This window comes from Rutilus rutilus (genome assembly GCF_951802725.1).
Source record: "Rutilus rutilus genome assembly, chromosome: 4".
NCBI lineage: Eukaryota > Metazoa > Chordata > Actinopteri > Cypriniformes > Leuciscidae > Rutilus > Rutilus rutilus.
This window is the reverse complement of record NC_140212.1, coordinates 33,261,643-33,282,478: the sequence shown is the minus strand read 5'-3', so window position 1 is coordinate 33,282,478 and position 20,836 is coordinate 33,261,643. Positions and strand designations below refer to the sequence as shown.

The following is a 20,836-nucleotide window of genomic DNA, read 5'->3' as shown; positions in this document are numbered from 1 at the left end:
ATCAGTTCAACTGACTGTGGAGGAAACCTGCGATTTGTGACTCCTATATATGATAAACATTAACATTTGTTAATGTATTTTAGCAAGCAGTTCTGTTAGTAGGAAAATCATGGTCTCTATATTGTTTTCTTGAACAACGCTTGTCAACATGACAAATTGCTGATGCGGTGGTGACGTGTTCATGTAACATGTAAGGGTGCCGCTGCCAATAAAGCACCTAAAAGCTGTCACAAAAAAAACGGCAAAAGTAATGATAATGAATATGTCAAATATAGCAAGGAGTAAATTAATATTATTAATAAACAAGTGTTTTCTGTGTCAGTGTCGGCTGCAAAGATGAAGTTGACGATACTGACTCGCGATCTTCGCAGTAGTGAACGCGCCAGAGAGAAATGCACATTTCATATGGATTACATTAGCAGAGAACAGTCTGTTTTCTTTTGTTTTGAATTGTTCTGTTTAAAAGTAGACATTTCAAGCTTTCTATAGATATATTTCTCAGGTATGTGAGGCAAGTAGCTTATACGCTGAGTTTCGGTTCATTTATGAGACAGTTCACGCACTGGCGCCTCTGTGTCGTGATTATTTATTGTCTGCTATATTCTCTGCTATATTGTCTGCTATATTCTAGGCAATTGGTTGATGAAACATTGATTAAAATTAAGATACAATTAATACAAAATGAAATTAACTTTAAAGAAAGGCTTTGTGTTTTCTCTTTGAGGTCTCTTTTCTCTTCGAGGTAACCGAGAACTGTCACATCCGTAATATTGTCATTTCCTCATAAATGCGAACACGAAAAATAAAATAAAAGGAATATTTTATGTTCTGTGAAGAGCCAACCCTTCTTCATCCGGTGGGTAGTATTGGGTAGGTTTGCGCAGTGTAATTCATAGAATTACAAAAAAAAATATTTTGCCACCTAAAAGTTAAAGATTTTTAGTGTCATGTTGTGTCAAATATTTCCCTCATATTAAATATAAAACTAATGTGTAGACTGATATTTTTCTAATGTCTGGACTCCTTTATTAAGGTAGTATGGATATATAAACAGAGGTTTCAATATATTGGTATTAAAATGCATTTTCTGAGAATTTATATTTCAAGTTTTGACTACAAATGTCACGTCCATAACGCTGGAATTGCCCATTTTTAAAGAATTTATCCTCAATTAGTTTTGTGGTGTAGGTCTACGTATTTTATAATGTTAACTTCAAATTATAGTAATTTAAAGATGTGGTAGCATTGGATCTGGACAGGAAGGATAACTCTGGCAGTTGGAAGGGGTGTGTTGCGATTCTGCCTTCTCACACCGCGACACAAGATCCTGGATCTGAGTGTCACGATTTTGGTTTTATATCGCGTATCGTTACAGCCCTAGTTCATAGACAATTGGAAAAGCAGACCTGACCTGTTGTTGCTGCTCTTCTCTCTAGTAATATGCCACATAGTCTCAGAGTTGATCCTTGACTATCTGATTCTGGGGCCCTGGGGCCTCATTTATAAAACTTTGCGTAGGATTTGCGTCAGAAGTGGCGTATAGATGAAACATAGGACGTGAGTACACACAGAAAGATTCTGATTTATAAAACCGTGCGCACGCACATCCTATGCAGTTTTCCCTTAATAAATCACAATCAACTCTAAATGTAGCGCAGCTTTTGCGGCTTCATGTCACGCCCATAGTCGCCCATAAATAGTCCGTGAAATGCCCACAAGTTAATATTCATCGACTGCGAAATCATGGCAAACACAGAAAAAAAAAAAAGTAACTTCACTCAATGTGAAGTAGAAATTATCATTGGCGAGGTGGAAAAGAGGAGAAAAATGTTGTTTGGAGGGCACAGTGTGGGCATTACTAATGCCAAAAAGGCACTTGAGTGACAAAAGGTTGCAGACGCCGTTAATGCTGCTGCCTCACAACCTCGGACCGTGGCCAAAATAAAACAGAAATGGTCGGACAACAAAGTCGAGGCAAAAAAGCGTCTAGCGCTCCATCGCCAGAGTGTGTCTGCCACGGGTGGGGGAAAGGGGACACCGGAGCTGACCCCTCTTGATGAAAGACTGGCGGCAGTTATTGGGGAATCCCTATTAAGTGGAGTGGTGACTGAGGCGGAGGGGGACACTGACACACCAGATGCACCGGATGACACAGGTAAGTGAAATAAGTAAAATGAATGCAGTCAAGTCACATATATGTAGGCTACACGATTACAGTTTATTCATATAGAACAATCTTTATTTCAGTCGCTGGGAGTTCCAGCGGGGCCAGTGGTTACAATGCTGCAGCTGAGCAGCCGTCTGGACCCAGCATCTCCACAATACGCGGCTCTCAACCCTCCAGCAACGGACGTGTCCTCACCGATGCAGTCCTCGAAATGCAGAGGGAAGTCATTAATTCAATCAGAGAGTTGGCCAAGGAGTTGGACGAAATCAAGACTGTCCTAACTGAAATAAACTGCACAATGAGGGAATTCTTGAATAAATAATATTTTTTTTCCACACCTTTTGTTGTTCTTTACAAGTGACGCATTACTTCCAAACGCTGGCGCACAGCAGCAGCATTTGGCTCAAATGCCTTGGGATGGGGGTCAGGGTCGGGGCCAACACAGCAATCGGCGTCAGGGGGTAGAGGCACGTTTTTAAGCTGTGCCACATTGTGTAGCACAGCACATGCCAGCACGATTTGGCACACCTTTTCAGGAGTGTACAATAACTTCCCTCCAGTGCAGTCGAGGCAGCGCCATCTGCCCTTAAACAGGCCGATGGTGCGCTCGACTATAGCGCGAGCTCGGCTGTGGCACATGTTGTAGTGCCTTTCCTCTGCACTATGTGGGTTGAGGAAAGGCGTAAGCAGCCACTGTTTGAGGGGATATCCACTGTCCCCTGCAAGGATAGTGAAAGGGTTAAGACAGTGAAGTACAGTAAAATGTGAAGTGTCTATTAATCAAACGTACCTAGAAGCCAGCCATCACGCACAGCACCAGCCTCGAGTCTGCGTCCAACACTGCTGTGTCTTAAAATGAATGAGTCATGGGTTGACCCAGGCCACCGAGCTACTACATTAGTGAGCAACATATGTCTGCGTCACAAATAATTTGGACATTGATTGAATGGAAATGCTTTCGATTAATGAAAGCATTTTCATTAACATTCGGTTCCCTTATAGCAACATGAGTGCAGTCAATATCACCGATTACATTTGGGAAACCGTACATAGCTGCAAATTGAGCTTTCTTGTTTGCCTGTTCACTCACTGTGTATGGAAACTTTATGGAATCATGGGACAAAGCTATTATGCCTTTTAACACGTCTGGCATTACCCGGCTAAGGGTCGGTTGAGATATACCTGACCTGTCAGCCAATTCCCTCTGAAAAGTGCCAGTCGCCAGGAATCCTAGTGTTGTTAGGACTTGAAGTGGGACTGGCACGGCGTGGTTCCTCCGAGTGCTCCTCTGTAACGCTGGGCCCAAAAGACCGCAGAGGTCCGACAGGACGGCTCGAGGAAGTCGTAACCGGCTCATAAGCCACTCGTCCTCGTTTGCCAGCAAGTCTTCTTGCTGTCTGAAGATGCGTTCACTCCGAATCCTTCCATTTGCCACATCTTCTAAGAGCGCAAGATCAGCCATTGTGCGTCATTACGCATTGTGATGGGGCATTTTATTTCCATCCATTTAATTGCATCTGACAAGCTACAGATGTCGGTTATAATCTACGTGGAAATGGGAAATAGTTCAGTGCAAATGTAATTTCGTGCAGGCTGTTAATTGTAAGACTTGCTTTGTGAAGTCTTCATGTTATTTATGAGAGGCAGTATTGCCATTTCTTTTACACAACGGTCTACAGTTTCACATACTTTCACGTGTTTCTTCCATCTGCCGACGGTGTCGCCATTTCTCATTTCACCCGTTTTTGTGCGTACGCCTGGGTCAGAGTTTGTGTGAAGGACCGCACATTTTCCCGTCAAGTTTTCTTTTTATAAATACCAATTATTGCGTAGAGAGTGGCGCATGCCTTCTTTTGTATGTACACAACGTTTATAAATGAGGCCCCAGGTCAGGAAGCAGACCGACTGGCTAAACCTACCATCTGCTAGCTGTCTCACGTCACAGAAGTCAGATAAAGCCCAACTCTTTCACCTAGATATCATCATATAGAGACTGTGTCTGTTCTCCGAACTAGGAAATTATGTAATATGGCACATAGTCTTAGAGCTCAAACATGACAATCTGGGGCTCAGGTCAGGAAGCAGACAGACTGGGTAAACTGACTGTCTGCCAGCTGTTTCATGTCACCAAGGTCAGATAAATCCCATCACATAGAGACTCTTTCACCTAGATATTATCACCAAGGTCAGATAAATCCCATCACATAGAGACTCTTTCACCTAGATATTATCATATAGCGACTGTCTCTGTTCCCCAAACTAGGAAATACAAAAAACTCCCAAACCCATTTAAGGGTAAAAAATTTGATTGATGTTCAACAAACAAAAAAACAATATAATGCAGATGAACAAATGATAAAGCTCGGGTTGCTGAACATTCGATCCCTTACTTCAAAAGCACTTATTGTTAATGATATGATTACAGACTATAATCTAGATGTGCTGTGTTTGACAGAAACCTGGCTAAAACCAAACGATTACATTACTTTAAATGAGTCCACCCCACAATATTACTGTTATAAACATGAACCTCGTCTGAAAGGAAAAGGGGGAGGTGTTGCTGTAATTTATAGTAATATCTTCAGATAATTTCTTGCTTAATGTAACACTATCTAGTGTAAATGATAAATCCCCTTGACATTTGTGCTAGCTACTGTATACAGGCCACCAGGGCACCATACAGACTTTATCAAAGAATTTCCTGACTTTCTATCAGAGTTAGTATTGGCTGCAGATAAAGTCCTAATTGTTGGTAATTTTAATATACATGTAGGTAACGAAATGTCATAATCATACTCTAGATCCAATATCACACGGAATCAATGTTGATGCCGTTGAAATTCTACAGCAGAGCGATGACGTCTCAGATCATTATCTAGTCTCGTGAATACTTTATTTACCCAAGGTTACAAGGTTTATTTACGCCGCATTACAAATGTTAGAACGATCACTTCTGCCACTAAAGATTGCTTTATTAGTTATATTCCTGATCAGTTTCATGTCCTCAGCCTCCCAGATAGAACTCGATAGTGACAGAAACTTTTGACTCTCTTTTCCAGCACTTTAGACGCAGCTCCATTGCGCTTAGAGAAGATTAAAGAAAACAGTCCAATGCCGTGGTACAACGAGCACACTCGGGCCCTTAAGAGAGCAGCCAGAAAAATAAAACGTAGCTGGAAGAAAACAAAACTAGACGTTTTCTGCATTTTGTGGAGATAGAGCACGATTACATACAAAAAGGCCTTAAAAACGGCTAGAACGGCTTTCTCGCGTGTGAGTTTTCAAGTGCATGTTAAAGTTTCCTTTTCGGTTGAAACTTTGTCCACACTGTAGGCAGGTGAAAGGCTTCTCTCCAGTGTGAATCACCATGTGCCTTTTAAAGTTTCCTTTCATAGTAAAACTTATTCCACACTCATCGCAGGTGTAAGGGCTCTCTCCAGTGTGAACTACCATGTGGATGTTAAGGTTTCCTTTTCGGTTGAAACTCTTTCCACACTGTTTGCAAGTGAAAGGCTTCTCTCCAGTGTGAATTCTCATGTGGACTTCAAGGCTTCCATGTTGACTGAAACACTTTCCACACTGAGAGCATTTGTAGGGTTTCTCTCCAGTATGAGATCTCATGTGGACTTTAAGGTTTCCATGTTGATCAAAACTCTTTCCACATTGTTTGCAGGTGTAAGGGCTCTCTGCAGTGTGAACTTTCATATGGACTTCAAGTTTTCCATGTTGACTGAAACTCTTTCCACACTGAGGGCATGTGTAGGGTTTCTCTCCAGAGTGAGATCTCATGTGGTCTTTGAGGTTTCCATGTTGATCAAAACTCTTTCCACATTGTTTGGAGGTGTAGGGCTTCTCTTTGGTGTGAATGCTCATGTGGTTATTAAGGTTTCCTTTTCGGTTGAATTGCTTTCCACACTGTTGGCAGGTATACGGCTTCTTTCCCATGTGAACTTCCATGTGAACTTCAAGGTTTTTATGCTGACTGAAACTCTTTCCACACTGTTGGCAGGGGTAATGCTGCCCTTTATTGTGAATCCGCATGTGGTTATTAAGAATTCCTTTTTGTCTGAATCTCTTTCCACACTGTAGGCAGATGCATGGCTTATTTCCCTTGTGATCTTCCATGTGGACTTTGAGGTCATGAAGTTGATCAAAACTCTTTTCACAATGATAGCAGGTGTAACCCTTCTCTTTATTGTGAATGCTTACGTGCCTATTAAGGCTTGCTTTTCGAGTGAATCTGTCTCCACAGTGTTGGCAGATGAAATAACTTTCAGTTTCTGTCTTTTGAGCTTTTTCTTGTGATGAAGTCTTTTCAGTCTGTGAGCAACTAATAGATTTTTCTTCAGTTGTGAAACCATGACGATTCTCATATTGATCTTTCGCTTCCATTTCATTCAGTACTTGATTCTCCTTTTTCAGCGCCATCAGGTCTAAGGCAAACAAGACAAATAAAAGTTAACCCCAGTTTAATGGCACAAGGCAACAGACCATTTATACATGTAAAACATTAAAACCAATATTTAACTAGATGTTATACCCACTTGAAAAATGTGTTAAAGGGTTAGTTCACCCAAAAATGAAAATTCTGTCAGTAATTACTCACCCTCATGTTGTTCCAACCATGTAAGTCTTTCGTTCATCTTCGGAACACAAATTAAGATATTTTTGATGAAATCTGACAGAATTTTGACTCCTCCATAGGCTTCCAGTGTGACCGAAACTCACCGGCCCAGAATAGTTATTAAAACATCGTTAAAATAGTCCAAGTAACTACAGTGGCACTACATTAAGTTTATCATGCGACGACAATACTTTTTGTGCGGAAAAACAACAAAAATAACGACTTTATCCAACTATTAGTGTTCCTCAATGTGGGCCTCTGACGAGAGTTCACGGGAGCGCCAGGACGCATGCGCGAGAACTGAGCTTACGGCATTCTTCTTCTACTACTACTTGTTACTGACTGCTCACTCCTTGGGAGTATTACCGCCATCTACTGTACAGGATGACGTCCCGACATTGCCGGGTGCGCAAAACGGTCTCTTCATAAGCAGAGGAAGACGCGCACTGTATGTAAGCGATTGAATTCGACACTTATTGTGATTTAGGTCTAGATGTAGTTTTTACAATGGGTAGAAAATGTGCATTTCCTGGATGTTGGAATCTTGAGAAAGCAACGAAAAAACGTAAAGGTGCTTTACCAATTCTGCAAAATAAACAGATTACCTTTCACAAATTCCCATTAAATGATCATGAGCGACTGAAGCTATGGCTGCTGGCAGTTCAGCGGGATGTTAATTTACCGCATAAAGTCGTTAAGGTTATAAAGTTCCTCGGCTTATGAAGAGACCGTTTTGCGCACCCGGCAATGTCGGGACGTCATCCTGTACAGTAGATGGCGGTAATACTCCCAAGGAGTGAGCAGTCAGTAACAAGTAGTAGTAGAAGAAGAACGCCGTAAGCTCAGTTCTCGCGCATGCGTCCTGGCGCTCCCGTGAACTCTCGTCAGAGGCCCACATTGAGGAACACTAATAGTTGGATAAAGTCGTTATTTTTGTTGTTTTTCCGCACAAAAAGTATTGTCGTCGCATGATAAACTTAATGTAGTGCCACTGTAGTTACTTGGACTATTTTAACGATGTTTTAATAACTATTCTGGGCCGGTGAGTTTCGGTCACACTGGAAGCCTATGGAGGAGTCAAAATTCTGTCAGATTTCATCAAAAATATCTTAATTTGTGTTCCGAAGATGAACGAAAGACTTACATGGTTGGAACAACATGAGGGTGAGTAATTACTGACAGAATTTTCATTTTTGGGTGAACTAACCCTTTAAATGTGTAGTGACTGAGACAGATTAGACACACAATTATTTACAATATTTGATAAATAATCCACAATACCCTAGACTGGGTAAACTGGGTATGTTGACGGAAGTCGTGGGATTTCATGTGTTGCGTGATATCTCTGCGCCCAAGTAGCAGTGCTTCGCCTGTGCTTCCCCATAATATAGTCCCAAGTCAATATCTGCCTAGGAAATCACCTAGTGTTAATCTGCATCGCTATTTGTACTCGTTGTGAATACACAGGCCACAAGAAGTAATTAGTTTTTTTTTTATCACTTTTACTCAGGACATGCTAGCTGGCAACAAAGGATTCCATTCATTGTGCTAAGCTAAGCTAGCGCCGACCCGGTCAAACTAAAACAATGCATGCACTGAGACAAAAAAGCATTTGCCCACCTATCTAAATGCAGGAAAGAAGGTGAATAAGCCCTATTTAAAAAAAAGTGTTACCTATGAAATTTACATAGGCTGTTTCTAGATTACAGCTAAAGAAATACACATTTAACCTATAATATTTTAATGTTTAAATCATTTTCTGTACAATTCGCTCTGTAGAACTTCTCATTTTAAAATTCATATTTATATATTTATTTAATTTAGCACATTTCAGTTCAGCACTGTTTTACTTGGGGTGTTATGCTTGTTTTTTTATTCACTATCCATTTTTAAAAATATCACTTGATTAATCGGTTATCGGCAAGTACGGTCAAACCTTGTTATCGGTAAAATATACTATCGGTCGACCTCTACCAAGAAGGATGGCGGCCCCAGGCCCATCCTAGACCTCAGACATCTGAATCGTGCTCTCATGAGACAGCCGTTCAAGATGCTAACTTTAAAGGGGTGGTTGATTATGATTTCACTTTTCTAACTTTAGTTAGTGTATAAAGTTGCTGTTTGAGCATAAACAACATCTGCAAAGTTACAACGCTCAAAGTTCAAAGCAAAGGAAGATATTTGCTTTTAAAGAAATTATTTTTTTAGGACTACAACAAACGGCTGGTAGGGACTACACAACATCCCTCCTGGGTTAGTGACATCACCAACCCTAAAATTCACATAAACCCTGCCCCGGGAACATGCAATTTTTGTTGAGAAGAGGAGTTGTTGTAGTAGAGCACATTTGTGAGTCTGCTCAAACTGTAGTATGTGCTTTTCACATGCAATAGAATGTCACTCTGTATGCATCTTACAACAGTTCCTATTAGGGCTGCACGATTATGACAAAAATCATAATTGTCGATTATTCCCTTGAAATTGTAATTGCGATTATTAATTACAATTATCACAATTTACACAATGATGTTTTGAATAGTTTGGCCATGGGACCCACATTTCCCCATGGTCATCAAGCCGCGACCCACCTTTTTAGGAATTATATAGGCCTATTATAATACATTTGTTTACACAAAAATTGTTGACACACAACTACTGTCCCCCTTTACTTTTCATACAAAAAGATTGTAAGAATATGACTAATACTGATAAATAAACAGTAGGCACTACGAGGTTAACACTTAAACTCCACGATCCCGGATCCGGGTCCAAAATGACGTCATTAATAATGTACTTAAAATTTTAAATGTATGTGGAGAAGTTATGAGCTCATATCTGGTACCATTTGAAAGCTTGGAATGTCTACTTTCTGGAGATATGCATCACTTTGGCATTTTTTTTTACATGCCAATAAATTACAATAAATTACCTTGTTTCACCCAACAACAGCCGCGTCATAATTATGTGCTGTAGCGTATGAACAACTCACGATGACTTGTCATTTTAAGATTCAGAAATGCTTTTTACCATCGACCTCATAAATGTAAATCATAGCTTAGCGCCGATGAGTCTGAATCAAATTGCCCCTTTGACACGTTTGTGGCTGAGTGGAAGTTTAACAGAACCACCTCCAAACTCAAGGAGGTGGCTTCAAAGAGATCGTAATCAACTCAAACCCTCTCTCTCTGCAAGCAAGAAATCCAGGTGGCCAGAAAAAGACCTCTGAGATGCCAAATACACACACACACCAACATTATTTGCATTAAATTCAGAATATAAGTGATTCAAAAGTGTATATGATGTATTCCGGTATGCATGTATGGTTAGCCCCTGTTATTAGCATAGTGTGACTTCCTAGTTGTGTTAGTTAAACTCTTAAGTGCCTATTTTAAAGAATAAGAATGTATCTCTATTTTTGTATCTTTCATTTATATCAATCTTGGTACCTAGTTAAACCTCTCGGTGTGCCTAAGCTAAATAAATGTAGTAGGTTATGATAAAATGTATTATACTGTGTTTACCATCATTTGGAGTAGAAATGACAAAATCCTGACACCGTCATAAACCATGCAAATTAAGCTGTCAAGCTGAGACAAAAGAAACTCTTTCCCACTCAGAATTTCTTGATTCGATTGGTCTAACTACCCAAAAGAGGTGCGGACTTCGAACTCCTTAAAGAAGGACGCACACGCCATCGTGCTTCTCTTTTCTCTTTTTCTCTGGTCTTCTCTCCGTTTTGTTTTGTGTTTTACTTTCGCTTCTTAGTTTTTGTATTCACTCATCTCTACCTACCAGAGAAACGGACTTTAAACTAAGTTTCTGGCACTCCTACAAGTAAACCGTTTGAACTTCCCGCGAACTACACGAGCTCCGGAAGAACGCGTCCAACTAACGGACATACCAAGAACGGACACTCACACACACGCATTCCTGCTCAGCAACAAAAGATCAATGCAAGTATTATTATTCTTCAAGGTTTAAATGCGTTAAGGTTATATACCCCTGCTTAAGGTGGTTGTGATTCTTTGCTGGTTCTCAAAGGTTCATTGTCAGTGATATGTTTGCCATTCTGTAATCTGCGCTTTCTTTCTTTAATTACTTTCATTATACTATTCATATATGTATTCTTTGTTAGATGTAGTTGTATGTTTATAGTTTCATTTATTAAAAACCCATTATACGCTTGATTGTCTCTATTTGCTGCTCACAGAACAAAAGCCTCTTAAATGTGTATGATCTTTAGCTACAAGCTTTATAAAGTGTGATCAGCCTACAAGTTAATAATCTTATAAAACAAGAAAGTTATTCCTCATGGCCAGAGGAATAGCCTCCCTTGAGAGTTTAAAAGAAGAATCCTCCTTAAGAGTTGATAAGAAAAATCGCATGATTCGTTTGGCGGACAAACAAATTATTCGATGTGACATTAATTTTGTAGGCATTCACAAATTTGATATATAGCCCATCTGTATATTCATAATTAATTGTAATTCGTCGTGGTTAATTATTTATATATAGAGATACAAATATATGGGCTTTGTATTCCCTTTTTGGGCGATTTAAAATGTGTAGGTAATGGCTTATAACCAGTATGATTAATTATTGATTATGAATGATTAATTATTAATTATACATTGCCCTCATTTAAGCTGTTTTGCTACAGTGCATAGTTGAATACGCATATTTTTCATATCGCTCAAATATGACGCACATGTACAAAACCATAATCAAATGAAAGCTCTCATTGCTAGTAAGAAGGTTCAATAAGTCTTTTTATTGAGGTATAATCACATATCTAATACTTTGAATGTATCATGAGGTATACAATCAACATTTGTAAACACACAAGTGAAATTATTGATTATTTGCCCTACTACTCGCACTAGACAGCACAGTTAGCCACAAATGCTACATCATCCTTTACCTTAGGTTATTCTCTACAAAATGAGCCGTTTTTCAGTGTTTTCTGGGGTTGCGTGCCCAAGTAATCCCTCGATATGTCTTGCGAGTGCCAAACACCATGTGCAATGTTGCATGTATCGCGAGATCAAACAGACCAATCAGGGACTGTGAAATTGCAGCTTGAACGTGAAGAGACAAGATCACTAGATGACACACAGAGGTAGAGGTAGAGGTAGAGGTAGAGGTAGAGGCAGGGCAAGAGCTGGGTCTCACCAGACACCAGTGCGCACGGATTTGTTTGTTAGCTCCAGAAATGGCATCAGGAAAGGGAAAACAGCCACAGAAGAAGGTTTTTGTCGGCGTAGAGGCTGTTTTAGAAGAAATTGATCGTTTTAGTGACACAGATCCTGAAAGCGCAAGCTTTGACTCGGTGCGAGAAGCAGCTTTCATTGAAGGAGAGGATCCTGATGTGGATAAGTAAGTAAATACTTCTAAGCTTACCAAATACAAACTGAAATGTTCTTTGATAGTGTTTCTAGACTTACAAAAACGTTTTGTGAAGTTATTATTTGTATTAACTGTATTATTGTGGTGGTGCTTGCAATACCAATGCGTGCTTACCAATGCGCGCTCTCCAATGCGCAAATGGCCGTGTTAGTGGTCCGTGTTTATCGTAACGAATAAACAATAAACGGACGCGAGTATTCAGATATTTACAAGTTTATAATTTTGTGTTACAGTGTAAGTTCATCTGATGATGAGTGGATTCCTCCAAGTCACGCAGAGAGGCCACGTCACTCTTCTCCGTCCTCAAGCACACCTTTAGTCTGCTTGGACAGGGCTATCACATTTTTATGGACAATTTTTATACTAGCCCAACTCTCTTCCTGGATTTACTGTCCAAACAGACTCTGTTGTAGCTGTTATGAACAGCTTTATTCTGCACAGTGAACAGTCCAAAGCTCAGAAAAAGACTCCTCTGAACCAGAAAATGTTCAGAGAAGAACTTGTTTCTGAGCTTGTCAAGCATTCCACAGAGCCAACAACATCAGCTGCCAGCTCAAGTACATCAACCCAAACATGCCTTCCCGAATATTTTGGAAGTGATGCTACTGTTGCGAGAAGAATCTGCGTTATGTGCAAAATGGAGGACTCCAATCTTTTGCCTGAAGTGCAATGTTGCACTGTGCATGGTGTCAACTAGGAATTGTTTCAAGCGCAGGTACACTGAGGGATACAACATGTAAATCTATGTAGTCCAAAAGTTTGGACTCTTTCTCAGGGTTCATACACCTTTTCCAAGGTCAAATTCAAGCACCTTTCAAGGTCCATTTTAAAGCTTTTCCAGCACCTTACACCACCGTAAATTACATTCCAATACATAGTCAAAATGATTATTTAGTGTTTTTATCACATTAAAAGAGATAATGCTATAAATAGACAAGGTTTGAACAAAATCTGAGACAGTGCAACAACAACCTGTAATTCCATTTTAGCCCAGAAGACTCTTGACAGTGCACAGGCACCTGCCTGATAAAAAAAGCCTATATTAATTGAAATAAAAAAATATATTTCATTGCCAAGACATATACATTTATATACTGGAATAGAGCAGTGTAAATATTGCATAAGGCCATCCTCAACCTTCAGTGTTTCCCACACATATTCCCAGACTAATTAGTGGCGGTGCGCCACAGAATCAACACCGGCCGCCACATATTGCGTTTCGTAAAAAAAAAAAAATAATAATAATTGACTCTGTCACTCACGCGTCTCTCTCACAAGCGATTGTTTGTCTCGCCAAAGCCTTATTTGATCGGTGAATGATGTATATGACTGCTGCGCTTGCGATAGGCGCGTATTACGGAAAGAACGAGAAGAGAGAGAGGCCCGGTCGCGCGCGCGTCTTCAAATTGTCTTGCTCTCTCTCTCTCTCTCGCTCCCTCGCGCATATTAATCAAAATCAATTGAGAATTGACACGATGGTAAAAGATCGGAAGACCGAAATTTCACGTGGAGCATTCGGATATTTTTTCCCTGAATTACCGCTGGGTGTGAATTGTGCTAAAAAATAAAAATAAAAATTCAGCTGACATAAAAAAAAAAAAACTTTTCCAATGATGAAATGTTTTCTGTGTTGACAAATCTTGTGCGATGTCCTAACTGCCGGGATAATCACATAACGCGTACAAGTCCGCTAATGACCCGTCCGATTCGCGAACTAATGACTCATTTGAACCGATTCCATTTAATGAATGGTTAAAACAACTGATCTGTCCAACACTGAATTGGTGTATAACAAATCAGTAACACTTTACAATAATAATCATTTTTGATTATTATTTAATATAATAAAGTTCTGTGTAATGAATTATTAACGAAGGAACCGCCCCCACCACCACCACAAATTGCTTTCTAATCTGTGGGAAACACTGACCTTACAACTTGTATGACACTATTATCTGACACGATTTCTGTTCAGAAATCACGATTGTTGTTATACACTGGGCTAAAGTTTGCAGGTTTTAATTTGCGGGTAGTTAACGTTACAGTTACTGTGCTGTAACTTTGGCTATGTTCACATATTCCACAAATGAACGTGCCATAACGGATATGCAATACTAACATTACATTATCACCGCTGTGCTATGACACCCATTTATTTCAATGGCTTGCGCGCTGCGTGAAGACGTTTTGTTGCTGCGTCGACCAAAGCGGAGTGCAGCATTGGCGAGCTTAGATGCACGCCGCGGTCAAAGTTAAAAATAGTTCAACTTTTGCCAGTGCGCTCTGTGACAATTACCCGCGCGGCCAATAAAAACGGGGCCTACAAAAAAGCGCGGAAGTCAAAATGAAGACTCCGCCTACTTTTGCTCAGACCAGCGTAGCGCAAATCGCTCTGTATCTGAAGGGCTACATTTTATTTCTCTATTTAATAAACGAACTATTCAGTCAGAGAGGTATTTGTTGTGAAAGAAATAGTTAAAATTTCAAGCATTTTATCCAAAATTTAAGCACTTTTCAAACCTTGAAAACACATCAAAATTCAAGGATTTCAAGCACCCGTACGAACCCTGATTCACTTTGTGAAATCTTTATTTTTATTTTATTGACGAAGTGCATTTTATTTATTTTATTTTTAGGAAAATATTTTCATTTATTTATTTAGCAAAATATTTTTTTTTACAATTGTACAATTATATTTTATTTGACACGGTCATTGTTTTTTTTTTTTTCATTAGTTTCATTTTTAGATTATCAGGCAAATGTTTGCACTTTATTTTTCAAAACTTTTTTTTATTCAATTTTTATTTATTTTTTGAATATTGCACTTTATATACCTCTGCACATTTTCTATTCAAATTATTGTTATGCAAAAGATGTTTGATTATTTGAAAATAAAAGGTAAAAACTACTAATGGGTCTCATTGCTTTCTTTGAAACATGATTAGAAGTCCTTGGTGGTAATGTGCTTTGCAATGTCTTGATTTTGCACTTTTGACAGGTGGGGAAACACTTGAATGACAAAAAAAAGAAGGTATTTTACCACCCTTTAGAATAACTCTTCCTTACAATATGATAGAGACATAATTTTTTTTTTCCAGTGTTTGCTGACATATGCTGGAATCAACCAAAATTGTCTGCATGATGCTAGAACACACAGGCCCTGAGATATACACTTTCAAAAATGAATTTATAACCTAAAAATCAAAAAGCACCTTTTTTGTTTTTGTTTATTATAGCACAGACAACATATACTATAATATATGTATCACTTTCAACAGTGTTTTATGTAATGGCAAAGGGTTTTCTGTAAAATGACACTAGGATATTGCATTTATAGCACTGTATATGGGTATGGGGAGACTTTAGATTTGGGTAGGCGGAAATTACACACAAAAAAGGTAATATTCCTCCCTTCAGATACATTTGAATAGATATTGAATAAAACATGATACAGACAAAATTCCTTTTTCAGGTATTTTCTGACATCTAGTGGAAACAGCCAAAACTGTCTGCATGAGGTGCTGAAAGCATTCTTTAGAAATGTTGGCCCATATTGATTGGATAGCATCTTGCAGTTGATGGAGATTTGTGGGATGCACATCCAGGGCACGAAGCTCCCGTTCCACCACATCCCAAAGATGCTCTATTGGGTTGAGATCTGGTGACTGTGGGGGCCATTTTAGTACAGTGAACTCATTGTCATGTTCAAGAAACCAATTTGAAATGATTCGAGCTTTGTGACATGGTGCATTATCCTGCTGGAAGTAGCCATCAGAGGATGGGTACATGGTGGTCATAAAGGGATGGACATGGTCAGAAACAATGCTCAGGTAGGCCGTGGCATTTAAACGATGCCCAATTGGCACTAAGGGGCCTAAAGTGTGCCAAGAAAACATCCCCCACACCAATACACCACCACCACCAGCCTGCACAGTGGTAACAAGGCATGATGGATCCATGTTCTCATTCTGTTTACGCCAAATTCTGACTCTACCATCTGAATGTCTCAACAGAAATCGAGACTCATCAGACCAGGCAACATTTTTCCAGTCTTCAACTGTCCAATTTTGGTGAGCTCATGCAAATTGTAGCCTCTTTTTCCTATTTGTAGTGGAGATGAGTGGTACCCGGTGGGGTCTTCTGCTGTTGTAGCCCATCCACCTCAAGGTTGTGCGTGTTGTGGCTTCACAAATGCTTTGCTGCATACCTCGGTTGTAACGAGTGGTTATTTCAGTCAAAGTTGCTCTTCTATCAGCTTGAATCAGTCGGCCCATTCTCCTCTGACCTCTAGCATCAACAAGGCATTTTCGCCCACAGGACTGCCGCATACTGGATGTTTTTGCCTTTTCACACCATTCTTTGTAAACCCTAGAAATGGTTGTGCGTGAAAATCCCAGTAACTGAGCAGATTGTGAAATACTCAGACCGGCCCGTCTGGCACCAACAACCATGCCACGCTCAAAATTGCTTAAATCACCTTTCTTTCCCATTCTGACATTCAGTTTGGAGTTCAGGAGATTGTCTTGACCAGGACCACACCCCTAAATGCATTGAAGCAACTGCCATGTGATTGGTTGATTAGATAATTGCATTAATGAGAAATTGAACAGGTGTTCCTAATAATCCTTTAGGTGAGTGTGTGTATGTATGTATATATATATATATATATTATATTTTTTTATTTTTTTAAAAATGTTGCCGTGTTTTATGCAACTTCAAAGGGTTTCCAAAATTGTGTATTTAGGCCAAAGTATGTGGGAATGGGAAGCTTTTTAATTTGGGTAGGCCAAATCCAGGCGGAAATCCCCCAAAATGGCAAGGAGCTTAAGAGTTAAGCTATTAAATAGCAGTCCCAAACTAGTTTCTGTTCATACAATCTTGGTATGAGCCACCACAGTCATATAAAAATATACAAAATAACTAGTAAGTGGCATTTTGTTATGGAAACATAAAGTTAGGCTACCATGGTGATACACAATACTTACAAGAACTGGAAAAGAAATATGGAATCTGCTCCTGATAAATAGAATGAACATCATACCTGCATGCAACACACATGACGTACCAATAACAATTTATTGGTATTTTACTTTTATTTCGTGATTTACTAATTTACGACGTTGCATGCTCGTGTTTCTTTTGCGCTTTAGCGCATTTGCGTGTGCAATTAAAGAGTGCACGCTACGAGCACAGTATAACAATGACAGGACATGAAATTTCGTTTTTCAGAGGTGAGAGACTTTATTTCATTACAAGATATTAAAACAATGATAGACTAATGACACTGACATATAGCCTGACAATATCATCTGACCGCAGATACTGAATCTGGACAACGCGTTTTTTTTTTTTTCTAATTTAAAACGTAACGACGTTGCATGCTTGTAGTTTCTTTTGCACTTTATATATAGTGAAGCGATATAGGCCTACATTTGCACGTGCAATTGAAGAGTGCGGGCTACTGCAGTATAGTGGCTGAGAGGACAGGAAAGTCCTCTTTTTATTTTAGGACTTTTTATTTCAGCGTACATTTACGTTTCTGGTAGTTCCTATTGTGCTGGGTTCTCTGAAGTAGTCGAGATTCGCCTCTCACAACGTAACATGCTGTAAACACACCACGCAGAATAATGTAATGTTTTTTTTGTAAATCTTTTTTCTTTGAACGATTACGTAATTGTGGCATCCGTAATCGTGATTAGAAATTCGATTAATGGTGCAGCCCTAGTTCCTATACGTGCGATTTTATAGCTTATGACAGAATATGCTAATTGAAGATAGTTAACTCCACATCAGCAACATAAATTCATCAACTACCCATTCAGAGACGTCTAGTTGCATTCTACATGTTGTCATTTACTTGAGTCTCTCCATCTTTGTCTGACTCCGGTTTAAACTAAAGGCAGAACAGTTTCTGACATTTCAGTGCGTGTCTGCATAATTGGAACTGCTAACTCGCACAAGCTTTTGAAACCCCGCCCTCTGTGTCGGGAGCAGCAGCTCATTTGCATTTAAAGGGACAGGCACAAAAATAGTGCGTTTTTGCTCCCCCTCAAAAAGTGACAACTTTAACATGCTATATAAAAATATCTGTGGGGTATTTTGAGCTAAAACTCCTTGCAGACATCCGCGTGCCTCCCATTTTTTGTGACCGCGCAGTCAAAAGGGCAGTCATTAGGTTAAAACCGCGAAAGAGATGGAAATAACATGGACGCCGAATTTGAAGAGAGGCTGTGCGATGAAGTCCGTCGTTACCCGCACCTCTACAATCCATCTTTAAAGGAACATAAAGACAGCCAGATGTGCAATAATTCCTGGAGGGAAATTGGCCTGAATTTAGGCAAAGAAGAAAGTCTGTGTCGGCAGAAATGGAAATACCTGAGAGACCGTTTTGTTAAGGCAAAGAAGAGGCTGAAGGGAAGGAACGGTGCAGCAGGCGGTAGAGTGTCTGTTCCCCCGATTGTTTCCCTTTTGAGCTGGTTGTCAGACTTCGTAAAACACCGGGAGACAGACTCAAACTTCACAGTAGAGGTAAGTTAATGTGAATCTAAATTATGCCTTTTATGTTTGTTTGGTTGTTGGGCAGCATTGTGAAGTGACTACTGTCCCGGCCGATCTACTGCTCATGCGTTGAACGCGTTCACCTCAGCAGAAAGTATAAATACAAGTAGTAGGGATGTCCCGATACCGATACTGGCATCGGGGATCGGGCCATTACTGTCCTCATATACTCGTACTCATAAAAATTCGCCGATACCACGTACATTTTGCAAAATGAAACTGGCCGCCGCGAGTGCTTTGTGGAGGTGAACTGAGGCATAGAAGAGTATAATGTCGGCGGTTTGGGCTCATTTCACAGGGTTCGTACAAGGTGCCACAGTAACATAGCTGTGGTGCGCGAGCTGATAAGAGAAAAAACGCGCAGTGGATTAAGTGTGCAACGGCACAGACGCACGAGCCGGTCGAGCACATCCCTTTAAACAGACATTAGTGGAAAGTTTGTTCAGTCGGATGTCAATGGCAAAGAAAATAAAATAAAATGAGGCATGTAGCTTATTAACGTTAACTGACGAGAGAGAGATAGAGAGCGAGCGCACTTCTGTTGAATGCTCTCGATTGCTGATCGTTCACTCAGCACATGTTATTTGGATGAAAAAACTAAATCGTATATGTAAGTAAAGTAAAACATGAACTGTTATCTGATTTAAGTATAACATGTGGTTTCCTACATTATTACAGGACGTGTGCAGGTCAAGAAGTTCCATGAACGCAAACATCCGAAGAGCGCGCCCGCAAACCAGTGTCTCGGCACGCAAATACTGAATTAAATTGTCTTTCACGTCTTGCGCTTGTACGGACGAATTCACACAAAATGATGTAAAAACGCCAGTCTTGGCGAGTATCCTATATAGGGCTAGGTATTGGCAAGGGCCTCACGATACGATACATATCACGATACATGGGTCACGATACGATATATCTCGATACGATACAATACGATACATATTGTGATATATTGCAATACTTTTTTTAAAATCAAAAATGTAAAAAAATAATAATAATAGAGCTGAATATACAAATTGCTATGTACCACCTGGTACCACCATGTGTGTATCACATTATATTGACAACTCAGCAGACAAAAAACTTAAATTCCAATTTATTGGCAAAGGTATATACCTGTGAGACTGGACAAACAGTGACCAGTCACTGAACAGTGAATACACTGAAATGTATGTAAGACATATCACTAAAAACTAAAAATGTAGATGCCACAAAAATTATATAAAATAAAGTGCATCAAGTAAACAACATGTTTAAAATTGAAATAGTATGTTGTAACTTGTAAATAAAAAAATAGTGCATTAAGTAAATGTACATAAACTCATAAATTATTACATTTTAAGTATCCAATGTGAGTAACTTTACAGGTCCTGAGTAACTTTAGGCCCATCTGAAGTGAACACTGAACAAACAACAAGGATACAACAAAAGCAGGGCTACTTTATCTTAAAATTTCTGTTCAGGAACAGAATTTCATCAACATGTTCACTCCTCTGTGTTGTGATTATATCCCCTGCGGTAGAGAACACTCTCTCTGAGGAGACACTCGTGCCCGGGATACACAGGTATCTTTTTGCGAGGTGGGACAAGAGTGGATACTCGCTCTGGTGTTGCTTCCACCAATCCAGTGGATTAGCTCCAGCAAGTGGCATGGGAGCTGCCTCCTTGTATCTGGTCATCTCCTCCTCTGCCTGGTCATGTGTGTTTTTTTTTGTGTGAGGGTCTCACTGCACCACCATATGTTTGTCCAAGTAGGTCAGCTAGAGTGAAAGAATCCCTTGGCGGAGATGTCCTCTTGCACAGGAATGTCCTCTACATTTGGCAGTGGCACTATTTCCGCATCAGTCTCTCTCTGCTGAAAAACAGCAAAACAATATCAAATTAGCTTTTGATTCTGTGGGTATTAGTAAATCAGTAAATAGTCCCAAATACAAACAATGACAATTCTCGGCCATTAAGCTCTCATGTAATATAAATATTTTGATGTAATATAAATACTAATATTTAAAGTTTAAAATGCATAAATACTGGCAAATTGTATTTAAAAAAATGTAATTCATTTTTTTTTTTATTAACTC

At 39.6% G+C, this 20,836-nt stretch overlaps 1 protein-coding gene across 4 annotated transcripts in view; it reads right to left on the bottom strand.

The window, feature by feature from the left end:
- Positions 1–4,325: 4,325 nt before the first annotated feature.
- The window catches only part of LOC311289720 (E3 SUMO-protein ligase ZBED1-like), a 31,341-nt gene continuing 14,830 nt past the window's right edge, over positions 4,326–20,836 (bottom strand). For 2 of the 4 annotated variants that reach the window (XR_014627206.1, XM_084407951.1), the window contains one exon: positions 19,840–20,613. Coding sequence is in view for 3 of the 4 variants with exons in the window: in XM_084407951.1 (XP_084264077.1) it covers positions 20,515–20,613 (99 nt within the window). In the remaining variant the exon portion in view is untranslated. Of the gene's footprint in view, positions 6,601–19,839; positions 20,614–20,836 lie in introns of those variants that run through there. The other 2 variants (XM_084407953.1, XM_084407952.1) reach the window with 2 other exon arrangements.